Here is a 23,340-nt window from a genome sequence, read left to right as displayed (position 1 = left end):
GTGAGGACTGCAGATGTGGCCAGGGCAATAAATTGTAACGTCCGTACTGTGAGACGCCTAAGAGCGCTACAGGGAGACAGGACAGACAGCTGATCGTTCTCCCAGTGGCAGATCACGTGTAACAACACCTGCACAGGATCGGTACATCTGAACAGCACACCAGCGGGACAGGTACAGGATGGGAACAACAACTGCCCGGGATATCAAATCAAATCAATCAAATACACCAGGAACACACAATCCCTCCATCAGTGCTCAGACTGTCCGCAATAGGCTGAGAGAGGCTGGACTGAAGGCTTGTAGGCCTGTTGTAAGGCAGGTCCTCACCAGACATCACTGGCAACAATGTCGCCTATGGGCACAAACCCACCGTCGCTGGACCAGACAGGACCGGCAAAAAGTGCTCTTCACTGACAAGTTGCGGTTTTGTCTCACCAGGGGCGATGGTCGGATTTGCGTTTATCGTCGAAGGAATGAGCGTTACACCGAGGCCTGTACTCTGGAGCGGGATCGATTTGGAGGTGGAGGGTCCGTCATGGTCTGGGGCAGTGTGTAACAGCATCATCGGACTGAGCTTGTTGTCATTGCAGGCAATCTCAATGCTGTGCGTTACAGGGAAGATATCCTCCTCCCTCATGTGGTACACTTCCTGCAGGCTCATCCTGACATGACCCTCCAGCATGACAATGCCACCAGCCGTACTGCTCGTTCTGTGCATGATTTCCTGCAAGACAGGAATGCCAGTGTTCTGCCATGGCCAGCGAAGAGCCCGGATCTCAATCCCATGGAGCACGTCTGGGACCTGTTGGATCGGAGGGTGAGGGTTAGGGCCATTTCCCCCAGAAATGTGAGGGAACTTGCAGGTGCCTTGGTGGAAGAGTGGGGTAACATCCCACAGCAATAACTGGCAAATCTGGTGCTGTCCATGAGGAGGAGATGCACTGCAGTACTTAATGCAGCTGGTGGCCACACCAGATACTGACTGTTACTTTTGATGTTGATCCCCCCTTTGTTCAGGAACACATTATTCAATTTCTGTTAGTCACATGTCAGTGGAACTTGTTCAGTTTACTTCTCAGTTGTTGAATCTATATATATATATATATATACACACACACACACACAAGTACCAGTCAAGTTTGGACACCTACTCATTCAAGAGTGAAGATGTCACACTATGAAATAACACATATGGAATCATGTGGTAACCAAAAGAAGTGTTTTGCAAATCAAAATATGTTATAAATTCTTCAGTGGCCACCCTTTGCATTGATGACAGCTTTGCACACTCTTGGCATTCTCTCAACCAGCTTCAGGAGGAATGCTTTTCCAACAGTCTTGAAGGAGTTCCCACATATGCTGAGCATTTGTTGGCTGCTTTTCCTTCGCTCTGCAGTTCAACTCATCCCAAACCATCTCAATTGGGTTGAAGTCGGTTCATTGTGGAGCCCAGGTCATCTGATGCAGCACTCCATCACTCTCCTTGGTCAAATAGCCCTTACACAGCCTGGAGGTGTGTTTTGGGTCATTGTCCAGTTGAAAAACAAATGATAGACCCACTAAGTGCAAACCAGATGGGACATAACACTGTTGTAGCCATGCTGGTTAAGTGTGCCTTGAATTCTAAATAAATCACTGACAGTGTCACCAGCAAAGCACCATCACACCACTTCCTCCATGCTTCACGGTGGGAACCACACATTCGGAGATCACCCGTTCACCAACTCTGCGTCTCACAATAACACGGCAGTTGGAACCAAATATCATATTTGCACTCATCAGTCCAAAGGACAGGTTTCCACTGGTCCATTGCTCGTGTTTCTTGTCCCAAGTCCAAGTCTCTCTTCTCATTGGTGTCCTTTAGTAGTAGTTTCTTTGCAGCAATTCGACCATGAAGGCCTGATTCACGCAGTCTCCTCTGTCTGAACAGTCAATTAAAAAAAATATTTTTTATTTTACCTTTATTTAATTAGGCAAGTCAGTTAAGAACAAATTCTTATTTTCAATGACGGCCTAGGAACAGTGGGTTAACTGCCTGTAAGATGGGGCTGTTACTTGAACTCTGTGAAGCATTTATTTGGGCTGCAATTTTTGAGGCTGGTAACTCTCTAATGAACTTATCCTCTGCAGCAGAGGTAACTCTGGGTCTTCCTTTCCTGTGGCGGTCCTCATGAGAGCCAGTTTCATCACAGCACTTGATGGTTTTTGCGACTGCACTTGAAGGAACTTTCAAAGTTCTTGATATTTTCCAGAGTGACTGACCTTCATGTCTTAAAGTAATGATGGACTGTTGTTTCTCTTTGCTTATTTGAGCTGTTGCAGAGGATAAGTTCATTAGAGTTACCAGCCCCTACCTTGTCACAACACAACTGATTGGCTGGAACGCATTAAGAAGGAAAGAAATTCCACAAATGAACTTTTTTAACGAGGCTCACCTGTTCATTGAAATGCATTCCAGTTGACTACCTCATGTATCTGGTTGAAAGAATGCCAAGAGTGTGCAAAGCTGTCATCAAGGCAAATGGTGGCTACTTTGAAGAATTTAAAATATATTTGGTTACTACGTGATTCCCTATGTGTTAGTTCATAGTTTTGATGTCTTCACTATTATTCTACAATGTAGAAAATAGTACAAATAAAGAAAAGCCCTGGAATGAGTAGGTGAGTCCAAACTTTTGACTGGTTCTGTATATATAATAATCTCAGTCCATCTGTGGTCACGTTAGAGTATCTAGTCATTTCTCAGCACCTGGTACCCACTAGTCCTCGTCAGATGATTACATACCTTTTACGCTGTAGAGGGGAAGAATTCGTATTGTTGGTCACACATGACCGGTTCTCCGCGACAACCCCAGAAATGAGGTGAACGCGGGCAGGGCATAGCACTGCAATGAATCATATTGTGTGTCTGTGCTCCGGTTTCTCCCCACGGCAGTAAGACCTACTCCACTGATTAGGCAATCATCCACACTCATGTTACATTCACTCACTCTCTCTGTGTGTGTGTGTGTGTGTGTGTGTGTGTGTGTGTGTGTGTGTGTGTGTGTGTGTGTGTGTGTGTGTGTGTGTGTGTGTGTGTGTGTGTGTGTGTGCACCCATCTTGCCCGCTATGTGTAATCTTTCCCTAGATCTCAGTACTATGACAGTGTAGGCAGAGACAGCCTTTTTTCCTGGCAAGATGCTACTGCTACAGGCTAACCACCTATTTTGTGTCCCAAATGGCTCCCTATGTAGTGCGCTACTTTTGACCTGGGCCCGTAGGGTAGTGGACTTTCTAGGGAGCAGGATGCCATCTGGAACACAGCCTTTATCAGTATCCATGCAGTATCCATGCTGATAGCACCGGTTTCACTCCGATAACCATTGGTCCGAGTGATACAAGGCAGTCTTCTCTCTCTCTCTCTTACCAGTAATGCCAGAGGTGTTCCCGACCATGTGAACTGACTAGGGAAAACTCTAACTATAACTAGCTAGCGCCGTGGTTATTCCTTGGTCTAGTCTGATAACTCCTGGTCTGCCTTTATGATGATGAAGGAAAGGAGATGAGGATACTAGGAGGTTAATGAGTTTGATTGGGACATAGCCCCAAAGCAGAGCCGAATTCTATATGTTTTACAAATTCGATTGGAATTTAGCACAAAGCAGAGGAGAAGAGTATATGTTACAGACATACTAGCGATTTAAAAAATAAATAAATACAGAATTATTGTCACTATCCTGTCTTTCCCTCCTCCTTAAGATGGAGATGGAGAGGTATCAGTCATAGATGATTGTCATAGACTCTTAAGTCCAGAATTAACAGTTCGGCTTTACTATCCAAGGAGGCGGATCGGGGGTGAGGCCTTGCGACAGACTAGCGTCCTGTCTAGGGGGTGTACTTTATACCTCAAGCTGCCTCCCACTACAGAAACAGGAGATAGGGCTCGTATCCCCGTTCTGGCTCAGGCCAGCCTTAATTGGGATGTGTCCCAAACTACACCCTAGTTCCTTTACAGTACACTACCTTTGACCAGGGCCCTATAGTTAAAATAAAAATGATGGGGCCCAGGTGAAAGGTAGTGCGCTATAAAGGAAACGGAGGTGCCGTTTGGGACGTACACTTAGAAGAACCTGGGCAGTCATGTTACATTATGTGTATTTAGTGTTTGAATGATTCAGGTTTGATTGATTCAGATTCATCAGTCTGACTGTCACCGTCACTTCCTGTCTCTGCATAGCCGAGCCTGATATCTATAAGCATGTCCCCTATTAGTCAGCCTGTTTTAGAAGTGCATCACCCTAATTACAGACCTATCCGGTGTAAGAGGCGGCACATTGGAGAAAATCTTTTTACATTTTTATTTTAAGAGTTGCGCAATGGAAATGTTTTTATTGGACTAGTTGAGTTAGTCCTTCCCTCCCTCTTTGTCTGTTTTCTTCTGTCTGGCGCCTAATGAATACGACCCCCCCCCCCTTGGGAAGGATGTCACAAAGTGACCGGTGTTGAGTTGACTACTTCAACTGTCGAAGGGGAGATGGGGAGCACCTAATTGGTTTGAGGAACGGACAATTCAACCCAAAACAGTTTAAAGCACTTTGAGATTGAGGGGGGGGGGAATGCTAAGCCAGTATAAATGCACCCCCCCACGAGTCAATAAGGACTTAGGACTCTGTGGTGGTTCAGTGAAATTCATGAGTCTGAATGGCGCTTGATCTCGGGTGCGGTGTCTTATCCCCGTCTTCTCACCTAATGTGGTGTACAAGGGGTTCTGGAGAAGGTATTTCAACAGAGGAGGGTAGGGACTTCTGGAGAAACGGCAAAATGAGAGTTGTTATTGTGCAAGTTCAGGTTGTACCCTCTGTCTCGAGCTCTCATTTCCTTCCAACCGTGGCGTCCTTCGCGGGCCCAGAATCACAGTCACTCACATTCACTCAGTCTCACTCGTACGTTCACGGTTCACGCCCTCACAACGTGGGTTGTGTCTGAATGGCACGCAGGGCCCTGGTTATAAGGGCTCAACTCCCATTGAGTTGGCGGAACATGAAAACCGTCACCTCTCAACACCTTGTCAAACGCTGTTTCGAGACGTGGGACAGGACATTTTTTAAATGTATTTTTTTTATCTATCTATTTTTGTTCTCACACTCTTTCAGATGAATCCCTGGAGGGCTAACGGAATATCTGCCAGACCCAATCACACACCTTGTTTTTATGGATTCGTTTTTTAGGAACCAGAATGATTGCTGGTACGAGAGAAAGAAATAATAAATATATTGCCCACAGACACACTCGAGGTTGACGGACTCACTCACGCGCACGCGCACACACACAGTGACAGCAGCAGATAACTTACACAGCAGAAGCTAGTTGAACAACCGAAGCGTTCCTGCGGGACTAGTTGGTGCTCGACATCGAATGCTGTTTTGTTTTACGATGAAGCCCCGTCCGTCCATAGAATTGTCCGTGGTTCACGATGGAGCTAAACACGCGTATCTCTCTCCCACACTTTTCCTCCCCCTCTTATTCCCACCCTCCCCTTTTCTTTCCCTCTATCCCATCTGTCTCTCTCTACCCTCCCTCGTTCTCTCCCCCCCCCCCCTCCTCCCTCCTTCTAGGAGCTGTATCCCGGCAGACATCTAGAGGCCCTGCCACACACATCTGGCTAAAGAGAGGAAGATCACAAGTGACACCACAGCGGGGGTGGAGAGAGCGACCGTGCCCGTTGGAAAACCTGTTGGATTTAAGTTCTCTTTATTACAGATTATCACACTGCTCTCCTAACTGCCACCCTCCCCCTTCACACACACACCCACACACACTCGCACAGACACACACTCACACAGACGTAGAGACGGACACGAACAGAGACGGATAGACGGAGACTAACACAGACACACACACTCCTCTAGAAGTAGCCCTAGAGAGTCACATAAACGTCTCACAGTCACTCAGACTTGCGCTCCGAGACTCAGTTGGTTCTCAGGGGTCGTGGTGGGAGGGTGCCCCCCCCCCCTCTCGTTGCACTCCGCTGGGGGACGGAAGTAGAGGAATGGCCCTGGGGGAATGGCTGGCTGGCTGCCTCGCTCAGTGAGACGGAGGCTTATGTAACTAACAAGCCCGCCTCATCTTTCTCTCCTTGGCTAGCTAACACAGCTGGGCCTTGAGTCTACAGACACTGGGGAGGAGCTCATCAGCCCCCCCACTAGGGAATACAGCTTCCAGCTTCTAATCTTCAGGCCCTCATCCTTCCTCTCTGGGTTCAACTTCACATTGCTATTTTTTAATTTTTTTAATCCTTTTTATTTTTTCAACCATTTTTTCAGGAGGACATTTTAAGGGTGTTTTGGATATGTGGGATCGACCGCTGAGACTTCCTGCTTGTCTCCCATTGGCTCAGGGATGCCCCGACCAGAAAGAACAAAGTCTGAGAGTCCGTCTACGCGCACATTGGCGTTTTTTAAGACGCTGTTTGGACTGAAGGGACAGCCATTTAATTAGTAAGGAAACTAGCTGACTTCTTGATATTCGTCTTCGCTGATTTTTTTTGCTCTCGTTTTGATGTTTTGTTTTTCCTATCTCATATGACGATTGAGAGACAAGACAGACAAGAATCCACTTGGCCACAATCAAAGGCCATTTTGCTCTGCCTTTCTCTCTCCCTTGGTTTTTCTCTCTCCCTCATTATGCATATCGACTACCTGTTTACACACTAGACCAGCTACAGTGATAGCCTACCTTTCTATCGAGGCAGAAAAGAAACGATTAAGTTGCGACCTTTTTATGTCTTTTACCTGTGACAAATCAAAAACCTTGCAGTCGGTCTCTACCTCCTCAATCGCTTCAAACCCTTTTAAAAACGTCTGTGTCAGAACCAAATCCATACTCAGTCGAATCTGCATCACAGACCGAGTAGTGTACAGACTGAGCAGTCGACAGACCGTCCAAGCTACAGACCAAAACAACCTGTCATCTTAGTCTGGGTGGGGAGAAGGTTATTAGGTCGATGTCATTGAACTGGACCAGAGATCTTTGAAATATTAAGTTATTGCTGCGGGCTTTCATTGAACAGGGAATGTATAGCAGGTCAACCAAGGTGATCTGCCTCATCCCCTGTACCTAACTGACATTTTGACGCCCGAAAGTCGAGTTGTGTTTTTGAAACCATTTCAAAGGCGACTAGATGAGAGTAGGATTGTAATGAATTAAGAAGAAATGTAAGTTAAAACTGCTTTCACAATCATCCGCATTATGTTTTACTAGGACATCCTACTTGTTTTCATTTGAAAAGGGAGCGTCCAAGGTTTTTATATTCCACACCCAAACAATCAAGCCATATCACAGCTTGTTCCTCTTTTCTATTTGTTGCACTATTTTATTTTTGTATCGTAAAATCACTAAGCCTTCAATGAAGTTATTTACCTCTCGCACGCACGCACACATTTCTTGAAATTCCCCTTTAAAATGTCAAGGCGTTGACCCAAATCCACTGTAAGGAACCAGTTTAAAGACTAAAGGAAAAACCAAGCAATTCAAAAGTATCAGCCTTGAGATTGACACACGATTGAGCAGAAGTTGTTGTTGTTGTTGTCCCCCCCCCCTATAAGCCAGTAGTTCACGCATAGAGCGGCAACGCCTCAATCTTACAAGAGCACGACTTTAAGTAGTGGCTCTGTTTACCTTTCATGTTGACCTTTATGTTGACCTGTGTGTTGTCCGGAGGACAGAGCAACAAAAGCCTTATCGCGGAGGCTCTTTTAAGCCTCTAGCGGCTGGCAGAGTGCATCTCAATCAAATACCCCCCCCCCTCTATCTCTGTCTTACCCTCTCCTTTCAAATAGCCTCTGTCTTATCTTACCACCTCCTCTTGGACGAGGCCAACGGTCAAGTTGAATAGACGTCAAACAACTTCAAGCAAAGGGACAGAGTTGTTTTATTAACACGTGGTTTAGGGAGGGGCCAATCTACCCCTTCTTTCTTTTCACCCCCCTCTTTCCGGTGAACATGCAGAAACGCTGGTCTTCTCTCGTACTGGTCCGATTGAGAAGGGGACTCCTCTACCTCCCTCTCTAACCACTTCAATCCCTCTGTCTCTCCCTCCCTCTCTCTCTCTATGTGCTCTTTCTCTTAATCTCTCCCTCCCTCTTTATCTATAATCCCTCCATCCACACACCCCGAACAAATCCTCCCTACCCCCTCATCCCCACCCTCCCTGGGTGGGGTAATTCCACCGTCCCGTCCCCCTCCCCTCTACCCCCTCCCTGAGTAATCAAAGGCATTATAGCCCCCTCCCCTCTCCCCTGTGTGATGCCGGGCAGCAGTAAGAGTGGGGGTGCGGGTGGCCTCCCCTCGCCCCCATACCGCCTCCCCATCCCGGCCACTTCGCCCGTCCCGCTACGTGCCCGTGTCGGCGGGCGACGGCCTTCCTGGTGGGATCCACCACACTCTTCTTCTGCTTCACGTGAGTACGACCATACCCCCCCAGGACACACGCACACACGTCATATACACACGTCATACACAGATGCTCAAACGCATGGCGTGAACACGTCCTACACAAGTCACACACAAGACCGTCTCCTCAAACACACCCACACCTTTACATAAACACTTATCACCACACACACCTTCACTTGGTGAGTTCTCTGCCTTTCAAGAAAGACACACTCGCATGCACATCAATTCGGACATACCAGTCCCCTACCTACCGCCTGCCTGTAGTGTGACAGTTATTGAGTAGTGCACAGTTAACCCCTGGCAATGGGACAGAGCAGAGCAACGTCAGACGTAAAGACACACATACTCCTGACACTCACACACACTCCTCTCTCTACTCAACATGCTCCTCAGCTCTCTCTCTATTCAACATGCTCCTCAGCGCTCTCTCTCTCTCTACTCAACATGCTCCTCAGCTCTCTCTCTCTACTCAACATGCTCCTCAGCTCTCTACTCAACATGCTCTTCAGCTCTCTCTCTACTCAACATGCTCCTCAGCTCTCTCTCTATTCAACATGCTCCTCAGCTCTCTCTACTCAACATGCTCCTCAGCTCTCTCTCTCTACTCAACATGCTCCTCAGCTCTCTACTCACTCAACATGCTCTCCTCCCTAATCTCAACATGCTCCTCAGCTCTCTCTCTCTACTCAACATGCTCCTCAGCTCTCTCTCTACTAAACATGCTCCAGCAGCTCTCTCTCTCTACTCAAAATGCTCCTCAGCTTTCTCTCTACTCTCTCCTCTCTCTCTCTACTCAACATGTTCCTCAGCTCTCTTTCTCCACTCAACATGCTCCTCAGCTCTCTCTCTCCACTCAACATGCTCCTCAGCTCTCTCCCTAATCAACATGCTCCTCAGCTCTCTCTCGCTCTCTACTCAACATGCTCCTCAGCTCTCTCTCTCTCTCTCCTACTCAACATGCTCCTCAGCTCTCTCTTCTCAACATGCTCCTCAGCTCTCTCTTTCTCTCTATCTACACAACATGTTCCTCAGCTCTCTCTCTCAACATCTCCTACTCAACATTCTCCTCAGCTCTCTCTCTACTCAACATGCTCCTCAGCTCTCTCTCCCTACTCAACATGCTCCTCAGCTCTCTCTGCTACTCAACATGCTCCTCAGCTCTCTCTCTTTCTCTCTCCTACTCAACATGCTCCTCAGCTCTCTCTCTCCTACTCAACATGCTCCTCAGCTCTCTCCCTACTCAACATGCTCCTCAGCTTTCTCTCTCTCTACTCAACATGCTCTTCAGCTCTCTCCATACTCAACATGCTCCTCAGCTCTCTACTCGACATGCTCCTCAGCTCTCTCTTTCTCTCTCTCTACCCAACATGCTCCTCAGCTCTCTCCCTATTCAACATGCTCCTCAGCCCTCTCTACTCTCTCTCTCTACTCAACATGCTCCTCAGCTCTCTCTACTCAACATGCTCCTCAATTCTCTCTTTTTCTCTCTCTATTCAACATGCTCCTCAGCTCTCTCTCTAACATCAACATGCTCCTCAGCTCTCTTTCTCTACTCAACATGCTCCTCAGCTCTCTCCTACTCAACATGCTCCTCAGCTCTCTCTTCTCAACATGCTCCTCGGCTCTCTCCTACTCAACATGCTCCTCAGCTCAACATGCTCCTCAGCTCTCTCTCTCGCTCTCCCTACTCAACTTGCTCCTCAGCTCTCTCTCTCGCTCTCCCTACTCAACTTGCTCCTCAACTCTCTCGCTCTCTACTCATCATGCTCCTCAGGTCTCTACTCATCATGCTCCTCAGCTCTCTCCCTACTCAACATGCTCCTCAGCTCTCTCCCTACTCAACATGCTCCTCAGCTCTCTCCCCACTCAACATGCTCCTCAGCTCTCTCCCTATTCAACATGCTCCTCAGCCCTCTCTCTCTCTCTCATTCTCCTCAGCTCTCTACTCAACATGCTCCTCAGCTCTCTCTAACATGCTCTCAACATGCTCCTCAGCTCTCTCTTTTTCTCTCTCTATTCAACATGCTCCTCAGCTCTCTCTCTCTCTACTCAACATGCTCCTCAGCTCTCTCTCTACTCAACATGCTCCTCAGCTCTCTCCCTACTCAACATGCTCCTCAGCTCTCTCCATCTCATCATGCTCCTCGGCTCTCTCCCTACTCAACATGCTCCTCAGCTCTCTCTTTCTCTCTCTCTACCCAACATGCTCCTCAGCTCTCTCCCTATTCAACATGCTCCTCAGCCCTCTCTCTCTCTCTACTCAACATGCTCCTCAGCTCTCTCTACTCAACATGCTCCTCAATTCTCTCTTTTTCTCTCTCTATTCAACATGCTCCTCAGCTCTCTCTCTACTCAACATGCTCCTCAGCTCTCTCTCTACTCAACATGCTCCTCAGCTCTCTCCCTACTCAACATGCTCCTCAGCTCTCTCTTCTCAACATGCTCCTCGGCTCTCTCCCTACTCAACATGCTCCTCAGCTCTCTCTTCTCAACATGCTCCTCAGCTCTCTCTCTCGCTCTCCCTACTCAACTTGCTCCTCAGCTCTCTCTCACTCTCTACTCATCATGCTCCTCAGGTCTCTACTCATCATGCTCCTCAGCTCTCTCCCTACTCAACATGCTCCTCAGCTCTCTCCCTACTCAACATGCTCCTCAGCTCTCTCTCTCTCTCTCTCCCTACTCAACATGCTCCTCGGCTCTCTCTCGCTCTCTACTCATCATGTTCCTCAGCTCTCTACTCATCATGCTCCTCAGCTCTCTCTCTCGCTCTCCCTACTCAACATGCTCCTCAGCTCTCTCCCTACTCAACATGCTCCTCAGCTCTCTCCCTACACAACATGCTCTTCAGCTCTCTCCTAATCAACATGCTCCTCAGCTCTCTCTCTCTCTCTCCTCAGCTCTCTCTCAACATGCTCCTCAGCTCTCTCCCTACTCAACATGCTCCTCAGCCCTCTCCCTACTCAACATGCTCCTCAGCCCTCTCCCTACTCAACATGCTCCTCAGCTCTCTCCCTACTCAACATGCTCCTCAGCCCTCTCCCTTCTCAACATGCTCCTCAGCTCTCTCCCTACTCAACATGCTCCTCAGCTCTCTCCCTACTCAACATGCTCCTCAGCTCTCTCTCTCTCGCTCTCCGTGCTCAACTTCCTCCTCAGCTCTCTACTCATCATGCTCCTCAGCTCTCTCTCTCTACTCAACATGCTCCTCGGCTCTCTCCCTACTCAACATGCTCCTCAGCTCTCTCTCTCGCTCTCCCTACTCAACATGCTCCTCGGCTCTCTCCCTACTCAACATGCTCCTCTGCTCTCTCCCTAATCAACTTGCTTCTCTGCTTTCTCCCTGCTCAGCATTCTCCTCAGCTCTCTCTCTCTCTCTCTCTCTCTCCCTACTCAACATGCTCCTCGGCTCTCTCCCTACTCAACATGCTCCTCGGCTCTCTCCCTACTCAACTTGCTCCTCAGCTGCTCTCTACTCAACATGTTCCTCAGCTCTCTCTTTCTCTCTCTCTATCCAACATGCTCCTCAGCCCTCTCCCTACTCAACATGCTCCTCAGCTCTCTCTTTACTCAACATGCTCCTCAGCTCTCTCCTACTCAACATGCTCCTCAGCTCTCTCTTCTCAACATGCTCCTCGGCTCTCTCCTACTCAACATGCTCCTCAGCTCTCTCTCTCGCTCTCCCTACTCAACTTGCTCCTCAGCTCTCTCTCTCTCGCTCTCTACTCATCATGTTCCTCAGGTCTCTACTCATCATGCTCCTCAGCTCTCTCCCTACTCAACATGCTCCTCAGCTCTCTCCCTACTCAACATGCTCCTCAGCTCTCTCCCCACTCAACATGCTCCTCAGCTCTCTCCCTACTCAACATGCTCCTCAGCTCTCTCTCTCTCGCTCTCTACTCATCATGTTCCTCGGCTCTCTACTCATCATGCTCCTCAGCTCTCGCTCTCTACTCAACATGCTCCTCAGCTCTCTCTACTCAACATGCTCCTAGGCTCTCTCCCTACTCAACATGCTCCTCAGCTCTCTCTCTCGCTCTCCCTACTCAACATGCTCCTCAGCTCTCTCCCTACACAACATGCTCTTCAGCTCTCTCCCTAATCAACATGCTCCTCAGCCCTCTCCCTTCTCAACATGCTCCTCAGCCCTCTCCCTACTCAACATGCTCCTCAGCTCTCTCCCTACTCAACATGCTCCTCAGCTCTCTCTCTCGCTCTCCGTGCTCAACTTCCTCCTCAGCTCTCTCTCGCTCTCTACTCATCATGCTCCTCAGCTCTCTACTCATCATGCTCCTCAGCTCTCTCTCTCTACTCAACATGCTCCTCGGCTCTCTCCCTACTCAACATGCTCCTCAGCTCTCTCTCTCGCTCTCCCTACTCAACATGCTCCTCGGCTCTCTCCTACTCAACATGCTCCTCTGCTCTCTCCTAATCAACTTGCTTCTCTGCTTTCTCCCTGCTCAGCATTCTCCTCAGCTCTCTCTCTCTCTCCCTACTCAACATGCTCCTCGGCTCTCTCCCTACTCAACATGCTCCTCGGCTCTCTCCCTACTCAACTTGCTCCTCAGCTGCTCTCTACTCAACATGTTCCTCAGCTCTCTCTTTCTCTCTCTCTATCCAACATGCTCCTCAGCCCTCTCCCTACTCAACATGCTCCTCAGCTCTCTCTTTCTCCACTCAACATGCTCCTCAGCTCTCTCTCTCTCTCTCTACTCAACATGCTCCTCAGCCCTCTCTTTCTCTCTCTCCCTGCTCAACATGCTCCTCTGCTCTCTCCCTAATCAACATGCTCCTCTGCTCTCTCCCTACTCAACGTGCTCCTCAGCTCTCTCCCTACTCAACGTGCTCCTCAGCTCTCTCCCTGCTCACCATTCTCCTCAGCTCTCTCTCTCTCTACTCAACATGCTCATCAGCTCTCTCTCTCTCGCTCTCCCTACTCAACATGCTCCTCGGCTCTCTCTCTCTCGCTCTCCCTACTCAACTTGCTCCTCAGCTCTCTCGCTCTCTACTCATCATGCTCCTCAGCTCTCTCTCTACTCAGCGTGCTCCTCAGCTCTCTCGCTCTCCCTACTCAACATGCTCCTCAGCTCTCTCCCTACTCAACATGCTCCTCAGCACTCTCTCTTTTCTTTCATACTCACACACAGTTGAGTGTGTGACCGTAGTAGTGCAGAGTAGGATAGACAGGACAGATCAACGTCAGGGTGTGTGTGGAGCTCGTCAGGCAGGTGTAGGTCGTCTCCTGTCAGTGTGTCTGGAGCGGCCTGTCAGGTCATATCTCTGCTCCAGATTACAACAACAACCACCATGCTGGAATAGAGGGAAAATAGGCCAGCATCTGTCACCCTTAACAAAGAGCTGCCATTCTCTCTCTCTCTCTCTCTCTCTCTCTCTCTCTCTCTCTCTCATTCTTTTTTTCAATCTGTCTTCCTCTGAATTTGCTCAACTCGGTTCAATCAGAAAGTGCTTTATTCACTAGACAAATGCGCAGTCTTGGCTAAACCTAGCATGAACTATCTCTCTCTGTCTCTCTCCCTGTGTTTCAGGGTGTTGGCCCGTTGTCTATGCAACATGTGGTCCCCATATGTGGGTCACCCCGTTCCCATGGCAATGAGACAAGCTCTTCCTAAACAGATACTGTTGACAGTTTTGCTCCTGTAGTGCCACTGCCCTCCCTGTCAAAAACACTGTGCTTCTTGTTATGAATAAAGACAATTGATCTAACTTAATTCCCTCTCTTTTTCTCCCTCCCTCTCTCTTTCAGGTGTCCATGGCTGTCGGAGCAGTTCTCGGTTGTCGTGCCGATCTACAACGGTGTCACCTTCCTGTTCGTCCTGGCCAACTTCTGCATGGCCACCTTCATGGACCCGGGCATCTTCCCCAGAGGTGTGTGTGTTGCACAGATGAAAAACAACATCTCATGCTCCCTGTAAACTCCCTATATGACTGTCTACTGCCTATGCTGTGTATTTGTGTGTGTGTTCATGCAGATCTAGTAAGAGGGGGTGGGGGTTGTTCATGCTAATCTAGGTAAGGGTGTGTTCAAACTGATCTAGTAAGGGGGTGTTTATGCTGATCTAGTAGGGGGTGTTCATACTGATCTAGTAAGGGGGTATTGTTCATGCTGATCTAGTAAGGGGGTTGTTCATGCTGATCTAGTAAGGGGGGTGTGTTCAAACTGATCTAGTAAGGGGGTGTTTATGCTGATCTAGTAAAGGGGGTGTTCATGCTGATCTAGTAAGGGGGGGGTTGTTCATGCTGATCTAGTAAGGGGGGTGGTGTTCATGCTGATCTAGTAAGGGGATTGTTCATGCTGATCTAGTAAGGGGGGGGGGTGTTCATGCTGAACTAAGTAAGGGTGTCTGTTCATGCTGATCTAAGTAAGGGTGTCTGTTCAAGCTAGTTTATTAACAGTGTTTGTGTTTCTCCAGCGGATGAGGATGAGGACAAGGAGGATGATTTCCGCGCTCCGCTCTATAAGACGGTGGAGATCCGGGGCATCCAGGTCAGGATGAAATGGTGTTCCACCTGCCGCTTCTACAGACCGCCCCGCTGCTCACACTGCTCCGTGTGTGACAACTGTGTGGAGGTAGGCACACACACACCATCTCACATCAACATGCAGCTGGACGGGGTCAACATCACGTATCCTCTAAAGCAGGGCTCTCCAACCCTGTTCCCGGGAGAGCTATTGTCCTGTAGCTTTTCACTGCAACCCTAATCTAGCACACCTGATTTGAATAAGTACCTGGTTGAGAGGCTAAATCAGGTTCGTTACAAGTGGCGTGAAAACCTACAGGAAGGTAGTTCTCCAGGAGAGCCCAGCTCTTAAGAGATGCCTTTGAACAAACCTGTGGTGGAATGAGCCCTCAGCCCCGTCCCAGGGATTCAACCCACTGTTATCGAAGGTCAATATAATAGCCTTGCAGGGGGAGGGGGGCGCCCGAACAAAGAGTTGGACGCTCTGGCGCAAAGCTCTCGTCCTCTCCAAGTAAAAGTGCAACACGCGTACTGGGCACAAACAGTGGAGACTGACTTCTACTGTCAGTGTTTCACATATAACAGACCAAATCTCGCACTGTCCCTTTTAACTTTATACAAATGGCTCTAACTCGCCCTTTTTGCTCCCTTTTAACCCCCCCCCCCCTCTCTCTCCCCTCCTCCAGGACTTCGACCACCACTGCCCGTGGGTGAACAACTGTATCGGCCGGAGGAACTACCGCCACTTCTTCCTGTTCCTGCTGTCCCTGACGGTCCACATCACGGGAGTGTTTGGCTTCGGCCTGCTCTACGTCCTCTACCACACACAGCAGCTGGACACGGTCCACTCTGCCGTCACGTATCCTGTACTTAGGTGTTGGGATGTCCGACAAGCCACGAGTCTGGGCGTCGGGGGTGAGGGTTAGTGTGTGTGTGTGTGTTTTGTTGTGAGAGTGTGTGCGGTTGGATGTGTAGTTTGGTTCATGTGTGTGTTTTTGGGGCGGTAGATTCCTGGGTTTCTGTCTGTCGGGCGGCGTGCGTCTCCCGGGTATTTCATTTTCAACACTCTTTTTTTTTTTTTTCTTCGGGAGTCTCTGTCTGCGTCCCGAATGAGCGCTGGTCAAAACGTAGTGCACTATGTAAGGAATAGGGTGCCATTTGCGACACGCCCGGTGAGTGTGTTATTTGGCGTCTCTGTTGCCTCCTTAACCCCTGGTCTCTCAGTATGGCAGTGATGTGTGTGGCTGGTCTCTTCTTCATCCCGGTGGCTGGTCTCACTGGCTTCCACATGGTACTGGTGGCCCGGGGGAGAACCACCAACGAACAGGTACAGCACACACACACACCGGGGGTGAACCACCAACGAACAGGTACAACACACACACACACACACACCGGGGAGAACCACCAACGAACAGGTACAACACACACACACACACACACACACACACACACACACACACACCGGGGAAACCACCAACGAACAGGTACAACACACACACACACACACACCACACCGGGGGAACCACCAACGAACAGGTACAACACACACACACACACACACACACACACCCTGGGGGAACCACCAACGAACAGGTACAACACACACACACACACACCCGGGGAGAACCACCAACGAACAGGTACAGCACACACACACACCGGGGAACCACCAACGAACAGGTACAACACACACACACACACCGGGGAGAACCACCAACGAACAGGTACAACACACACACACACACCCGGGAGAACCACCAACGAACAGGTACAACACACACACACACACCGGGGGAGAACCACCAACGAACAGGTACAACACACACACACACACCGGGGAGAACCACCAACGAACAGGTACAACACACACACACACACCGGGGAGAACCACCAACGAACAGGTACAACACACACACACACACCGGGGAGAACCACCAACGAACAGGTACAACACACACACACACACCGGGGGAGAACCACCAACGAACAGGTACAACACACACACACACACACCGGGAGAACCACCAACGAACAGGTACAACACACACACACACCGGGGAGAACCACCAACGAACAGGTACAACACACACACACACACCGGGGAGAACCACCAACGAACAGGTACAACACACACACACACACACACCGGGGAGAACCACCAACGAACAGGTACAACACACACACACACACACACACGGGAGAACCACCAACGAACAGGTACAACACACACACACACACACACCACCGGGGAGAACCACCAACGAACAGGTACAACACACACACACACACCGGGGAGAACCACCAACGAACAGGTACAACACACACACACACACCGGGGAGAACCACCAACGAACAGGTACAACACACACACACACACCGGGGAGAACCACCAACGAACAGGTACAACACACACACACACACACGGGGAGAACCACCAACGAACAGGTACAACACACACACACACACCGGGGAGAGAACCACCAACGAACAGGTACAACACACACACACACACCGGGGAGAACCACCAACGAACAGGTACAACACACACACACACACCGGGGAGAACCACCAACGAACAGGTACAACACACACACACACACCGGGGAGAACCACCAACGAACAGGTACAACACACACACACACACACCGGGGAGAACCACCAACGAACAGGTACAACACACACACACACACACCGGGAGAACCACCAACGAACAGGTACAACACACACACACACACCGGGGAGAACCACCAACGAACAGGTACAACACACACACACACACCGGGGAGAACCACCAACGAACAGGTACAACACACACACACACACGGGGAGAACCACCAACGAACAGGTACAACACACACACACACACCGGGGAGAACCACCAACGAACAGGTACAGGTACACACACACACACCGGGGAGAACCACCAACGAACAGGTACAACACACACACACACACCGGGGAGAACCACCAACGAACAGGTACAACACACACACACACACCGGGGAGAACCACCAACGAACAGGTACAACACACACACACACACCGGGGAGAACCACCAACGAACAGGTACAACACACACACACCGGGGAGAACCACCAACGAACAGGTACAACACACACACACACCGGGGAGAACCACCAACGAACAGGTACAACACACACACACACACACACACCGGGGAGAACCACCAACGAACAGGTACAACACACACACACACACACACCGGGGGAGAACCACCAACGAACAGGTACAACACACACACACACACACACCGAACAGGGGAGAACCACCAACGAACAGGTACAACACACACACACACACACGGGGAGAACCACCAACGAACAGGTACAACACACACACACACACCGGGGAGAACCACCAACGAACAGGTACAACACACACACACACACCGGGGGAGAACCACCAACGAACAGGTACAACACACACACACACACACACACCGGGAGAACCACCAACGAACAGGTACAACACACACACACACACCGGGAGAACCACCAACGAACAGGTACAACACACACACACACACACGGGGAGAACCACCAACGAACAGGTACAACACACACACACACACACACGGGGAGAACCACCAACGAACAGGTACAACACACACACACACACACACCCCGAGAACCACCAACGAACAGGTACAACACACACACACACACGGGGAGAACCACCAACGAACAGGTACAACACACACACACCGGGGGAGAACCACCAACGAACAGGTACAACACACACACACACACGGGGGAGAACCACCAACGAACAGGTACAACACACACACACACGGGGAGAACCACCAACGAACAGGTACAACACACACACACACACCGGGGAGAACCACCAACGAACAGGTACAACACACACACACACGGGGAGAACCACCAACGAACAGGTACAACACACACACACACACACCCCGGGGAGAACCACCAACGAACAGGTACAACACACACACACACACACACCGGGAGAACCACCAACGAACAGGTACAACACACACACACACACCGGGGAGAACCACCAACGAACAGGTACAACACACACACACACCACAACACACACACACACACACTGGGAGAACCACCAACGAACAGGTACAACACACACACACACGGGGAGAACCACCAACGAACAGGTACAACACACACACACACCGGGGGAACCACCAACGAACAGGTACAACACACACACACACACCGGGGGAACCACCACAACAGGTACAACACACACCGGGGAGAACCACCAACGAACAGGTACAACACACACACACACACCGGGGAGAACCACCAACGAACAGGTACAACACACACACACACACCGGGAGAACCACCAACGAACAGGTACAACACACACACACACACCACCGGGGAGAACCACCAACGAACAGGTACAACACACACACACACACCACACACCGGGGAGAACCACCAACGAACAGGTACAACACACACACACACCGGGGAGAACCACCAACGAACAGGTACAACACACACACACACACACACACCGGGGAGAACCACCAACGAACAGGTACAACACACACACACACACACCGGGGAGAACCACCAACGAACAGGTACAACACACACACACACACACCGGGGAGAACCACCAACGAACAGGTACAACACACACACACACACACACACGGGGAGAACCACCAACGAACAGGTACAACACACACACACACACACCGGGAGAACCACCAACGAACAGGTACAACACACACACACACACACACACCGGGGGAGAACCACCAACGAACAGGTACAACACACACACACACACACGGGGAGAACCACCAACGAACAGGTACAACACACACACACACACACACCGGGGAGAACCACCAACGAACAGGTACAACACACACACACACAGAACCACCAACGAACAGGTACAACACACACACACACACACACCGGGGAGAACCACCAACGAACAGGTACAACACACACACACACACACACACCGGGAGAACCACCAACGAACAGGTACAACACACACACACACACACACACCGGGAGAGAACCACCAACGAACAGGTACAACACACACACACACACACCGGGAGAACCACCAACGAACAGGTACAACACACACACACACACCGGGGAGACCACCAACGAACAGGTACAACACACACACACCGGGGAGAACCACCAACGAACAGGTACAACACACACACACACACACACACACACACCGGGGAGAACCACCAACGAACAGGTACAACACACACACACACACACACACACCGGGGAGAACCACCAACGAACAGGTACAACACACACACACACACACGGGGGAGAACCACCAACGAACAGGTACAACACACACACACACACCGGGGAGAACCACCAACGAACAGGTACAACACACACACACACACCGGGGAGAACCACCAACGAACAGGTACAACACACACACACACACCCGGGGAAACCACCAACGAACAGGTACAACACACACACACACACCGGGGGAGAACCACCAACGAACAGGTACAACACACACACACACACCGGGGGAGAACCACCAACGAACAGGTACAACACACACACACACACACGGGGAGAGAACCACCAACGAACAGGTACAACACACACACACACACCGGGGAGAACCACCAACGAACAGGTACAACACACACACACACACACCGGGGAGAGAACCACCAACGAACAGGTACAACACACACACACACACACACCGGGAGAACCACCAACGAACAGGTACAACACACACACACACACACACACCGGAGAACCACCAACGAACAGGTACAACACACACACACACACACACACACCGGGGAGAACCACCAACGAACAGGTACAACACACACACACACACACACACGGGGAGAGAACCACCAACGAACAGGTACAACACACACACACACACCGGGAGAACCACCAACGAACAGGTACAACACACACACACACACCGGGGGAGAACCACCAACGAACAGGTACAACACACACACACACACCCGGGGAGAACCACCAACGAACAGGTACAACACACACACACACACGGGGAGAACCACCAACGAACAGGTACAACACACACACACACGGGGAGAACCACCAACGAACAGGTACAACACACACACACACCGGGGGAGAACCACCAACGAACAGGTACAACACACACACACACACACACCGGGAGAAACCACCAACGAACAGGTACAACACACACACACACACGGGGGGAACCACCAACGAACAGGTACAACACACACACACACACACACACACCGGGGGAGAACCACCAACGAACAGGTACAACACACACACACACACACACGGGGGAGAACCACCAACGAACAGGTACAACACACACACACACACGGGGAGAGAACCACCAACGAACAGGTACAACACACACACACACACACACCGGGGAGAACCACCAACGAACAGGTACAACACACACACACACACCGGGGAGAACCACCAACGAACAGGTACAACACACACACACACACACACCCGGGAGAACCACCAACGAACAGGTACAACACACACACACACACACACCGGGAGAACCACCAACGAACAGGTACAACACACACACACACACACCGGGAGAGACCACCAACGAACAGGTACAACACACACACACACACACACCCGGGGAGAACCACCAACGAACAGGTACAACACACACACACACACGGGGGAGAACCACCAACGAACAGGTACAACACACACACACACACACGGGGAAGAACCACCAACGAACAGGTACAACACACACACACACACCGGGGAGAACCACCAACGAACAGGTACAACACACACACACACACCGGGGAGAACCACCAACGAACAGGTACAACACACACACACACACCGGGGAAACCACCAATGAACAGGTACAACACACACACACACACACCGGGGAGAACCACCAACGAACAGGTACAACACACACACACACACACACCGGGGAGAACCACCAACGAACAGGTACAACACACCCCGGGGAGAACCACCAACGAACAGGTACAACACACACACACACACACTGGGGGAGAACCACCAACGAACAAGTACAACACACACACACCGGGGGAGAACCACCAACGAACAAGTATAACACACACACACCAGGTATAACTGTCCCTTTTTCAAAGTATCTTAGTTGCCAAAAGGCTGGACCCAAATCTGGCAGCCCCCTGGACTAGAATTGACCCTGCAATTGCAAAGATTAGCTGTCATCACAGAAATAGTGAGAGATATGCTCATCCCCTTGGACAACAAAGTCGTGCACCTCTTTTGTTGCTGTCTGAGAACTGAACCCTTGGTGTGCGTTTGTGTTGACGTTGTTCCTAAAGGCCCAAAACATTTAATCTCTACAAATCCTCCAAAATGTGACCCCCCCCGCTACCCCTCCCTCCATCCCTGTCTCCCTTCATCCCTCCCCTGAATGCAGATGTACGGGTCATCATCTCATCGAGGAGAGAGAATAATCCTCTGTCCTCCTCTCCCTCACCCCTCCCTCCCTCTATTTATCCCCCATTTGTATTTTTGGTGCTCGAGATCCATGTTTGATGTTTACACTTTAAATATGTCGTGTTGATGAATGGATGATGTCTTGAGGAAAATGAATAACCTATTTAAAAAATATAATCTTTCTCTTTTTTTTAATCTCCTTTTCTCTCTCCTGTCTCTTTCTCTCTCCTCTCTCTCTCTCTCCCTCCTGTCTCTCTCTCTCCCTCCTGTCTCTCTCTCTCCCTCCTGTCTCTCTCTCTCCCTCCTGTCTCTCTCTCTCCCTCCTGTCTCTCTCTCTCCCTCCTGTCTCTCTCTCTCCCTCCTGTCTCTCTCTCTCCCTCCTGTCTCTCTCTCTCCCTCCTGTCTCTCTCTCTCCCTCCTGTCTCTTTCTCCCTCTCTCTTTCTCTCTCTCTCTCCCTGTCTCTTTCTCTCCCTCTCTCTCCCCCTGTCTCTTTCTCTCCCTCTCTCTCCCTCTCTCTTTCTCTCCTCTCTCTCTCCCTCCTGTCTCTCTCTCTCTCCCTCTCTCTCCCTGTCTCTTTCTCTCCTCTCTCTCCCCCCTGTCTCTTTCTCTCCCTCCTGTCTCTCTCTCTCCCTCCTGTCTCTCTCTCTCCCTCCTGTCTCTTTCTCCCTCCTGTCTCTCTCTCTCCCTCCTGTCTCTCTCTCCCTCCTCTCTCTTTCTCCCTCTCTCTCTCCCCTGTCTCTCTCTCTCCTCTCTCTCTCCCCTGTCTCTTTCTCTCCCTCCTGTCTCTTTCTCTCCCTCCTGTCTCTCTCTCTCCCTCCTGTCTCTCTCTCTCCCTCCTGTCTCTCTCTCCCTCCTCTCTCTCTCTCCCTCCTGTCTCTCTTTCTCCCTCCTCTCTTTCTCTCTCCCTCCTGTCTCTCTGTCTCTCTCTCCCT

At 50.4% G+C, this 23,340-nt stretch overlaps 1 protein-coding gene across 1 annotated transcript in view; it reads left to right on the top strand.

The window, feature by feature from the left end:
* Window positions 1-23,340, top strand: part of LOC112261380 (palmitoyltransferase ZDHHC5-A) — a 46,213-nt gene that overhangs the window by 6,408 nt on the left and 16,465 nt on the right. Inside the window, 7 exon segments of the mRNA XM_042329744.1 lie at window positions 5,596-8,337; window positions 8,339-8,390; window positions 8,392-8,438; window positions 14,196-14,317; window positions 14,863-15,020; window positions 15,598-15,770; window positions 16,136-16,238. Coding sequence (XP_042185678.1) covers window positions 8,285-8,337; window positions 8,339-8,390; window positions 8,392-8,438; window positions 14,196-14,317; window positions 14,863-15,020; window positions 15,598-15,770; window positions 16,136-16,238 — 708 coding nt within the window. The 5' untranslated portion in view covers window positions 5,596-8,284.

Source organism: Oncorhynchus tshawytscha, linkage group LG11, assembly GCF_018296145.1.
Source record: "Oncorhynchus tshawytscha isolate Ot180627B linkage group LG11, Otsh_v2.0, whole genome shotgun sequence".
NCBI classification, from domain to species: Eukaryota; Metazoa; Chordata; class Actinopteri; order Salmoniformes; family Salmonidae; genus Oncorhynchus; species Oncorhynchus tshawytscha.
Note: the sequence above shows the minus strand (reverse complement) of the source record. Positions and strands in the feature narration are given on the sequence as shown.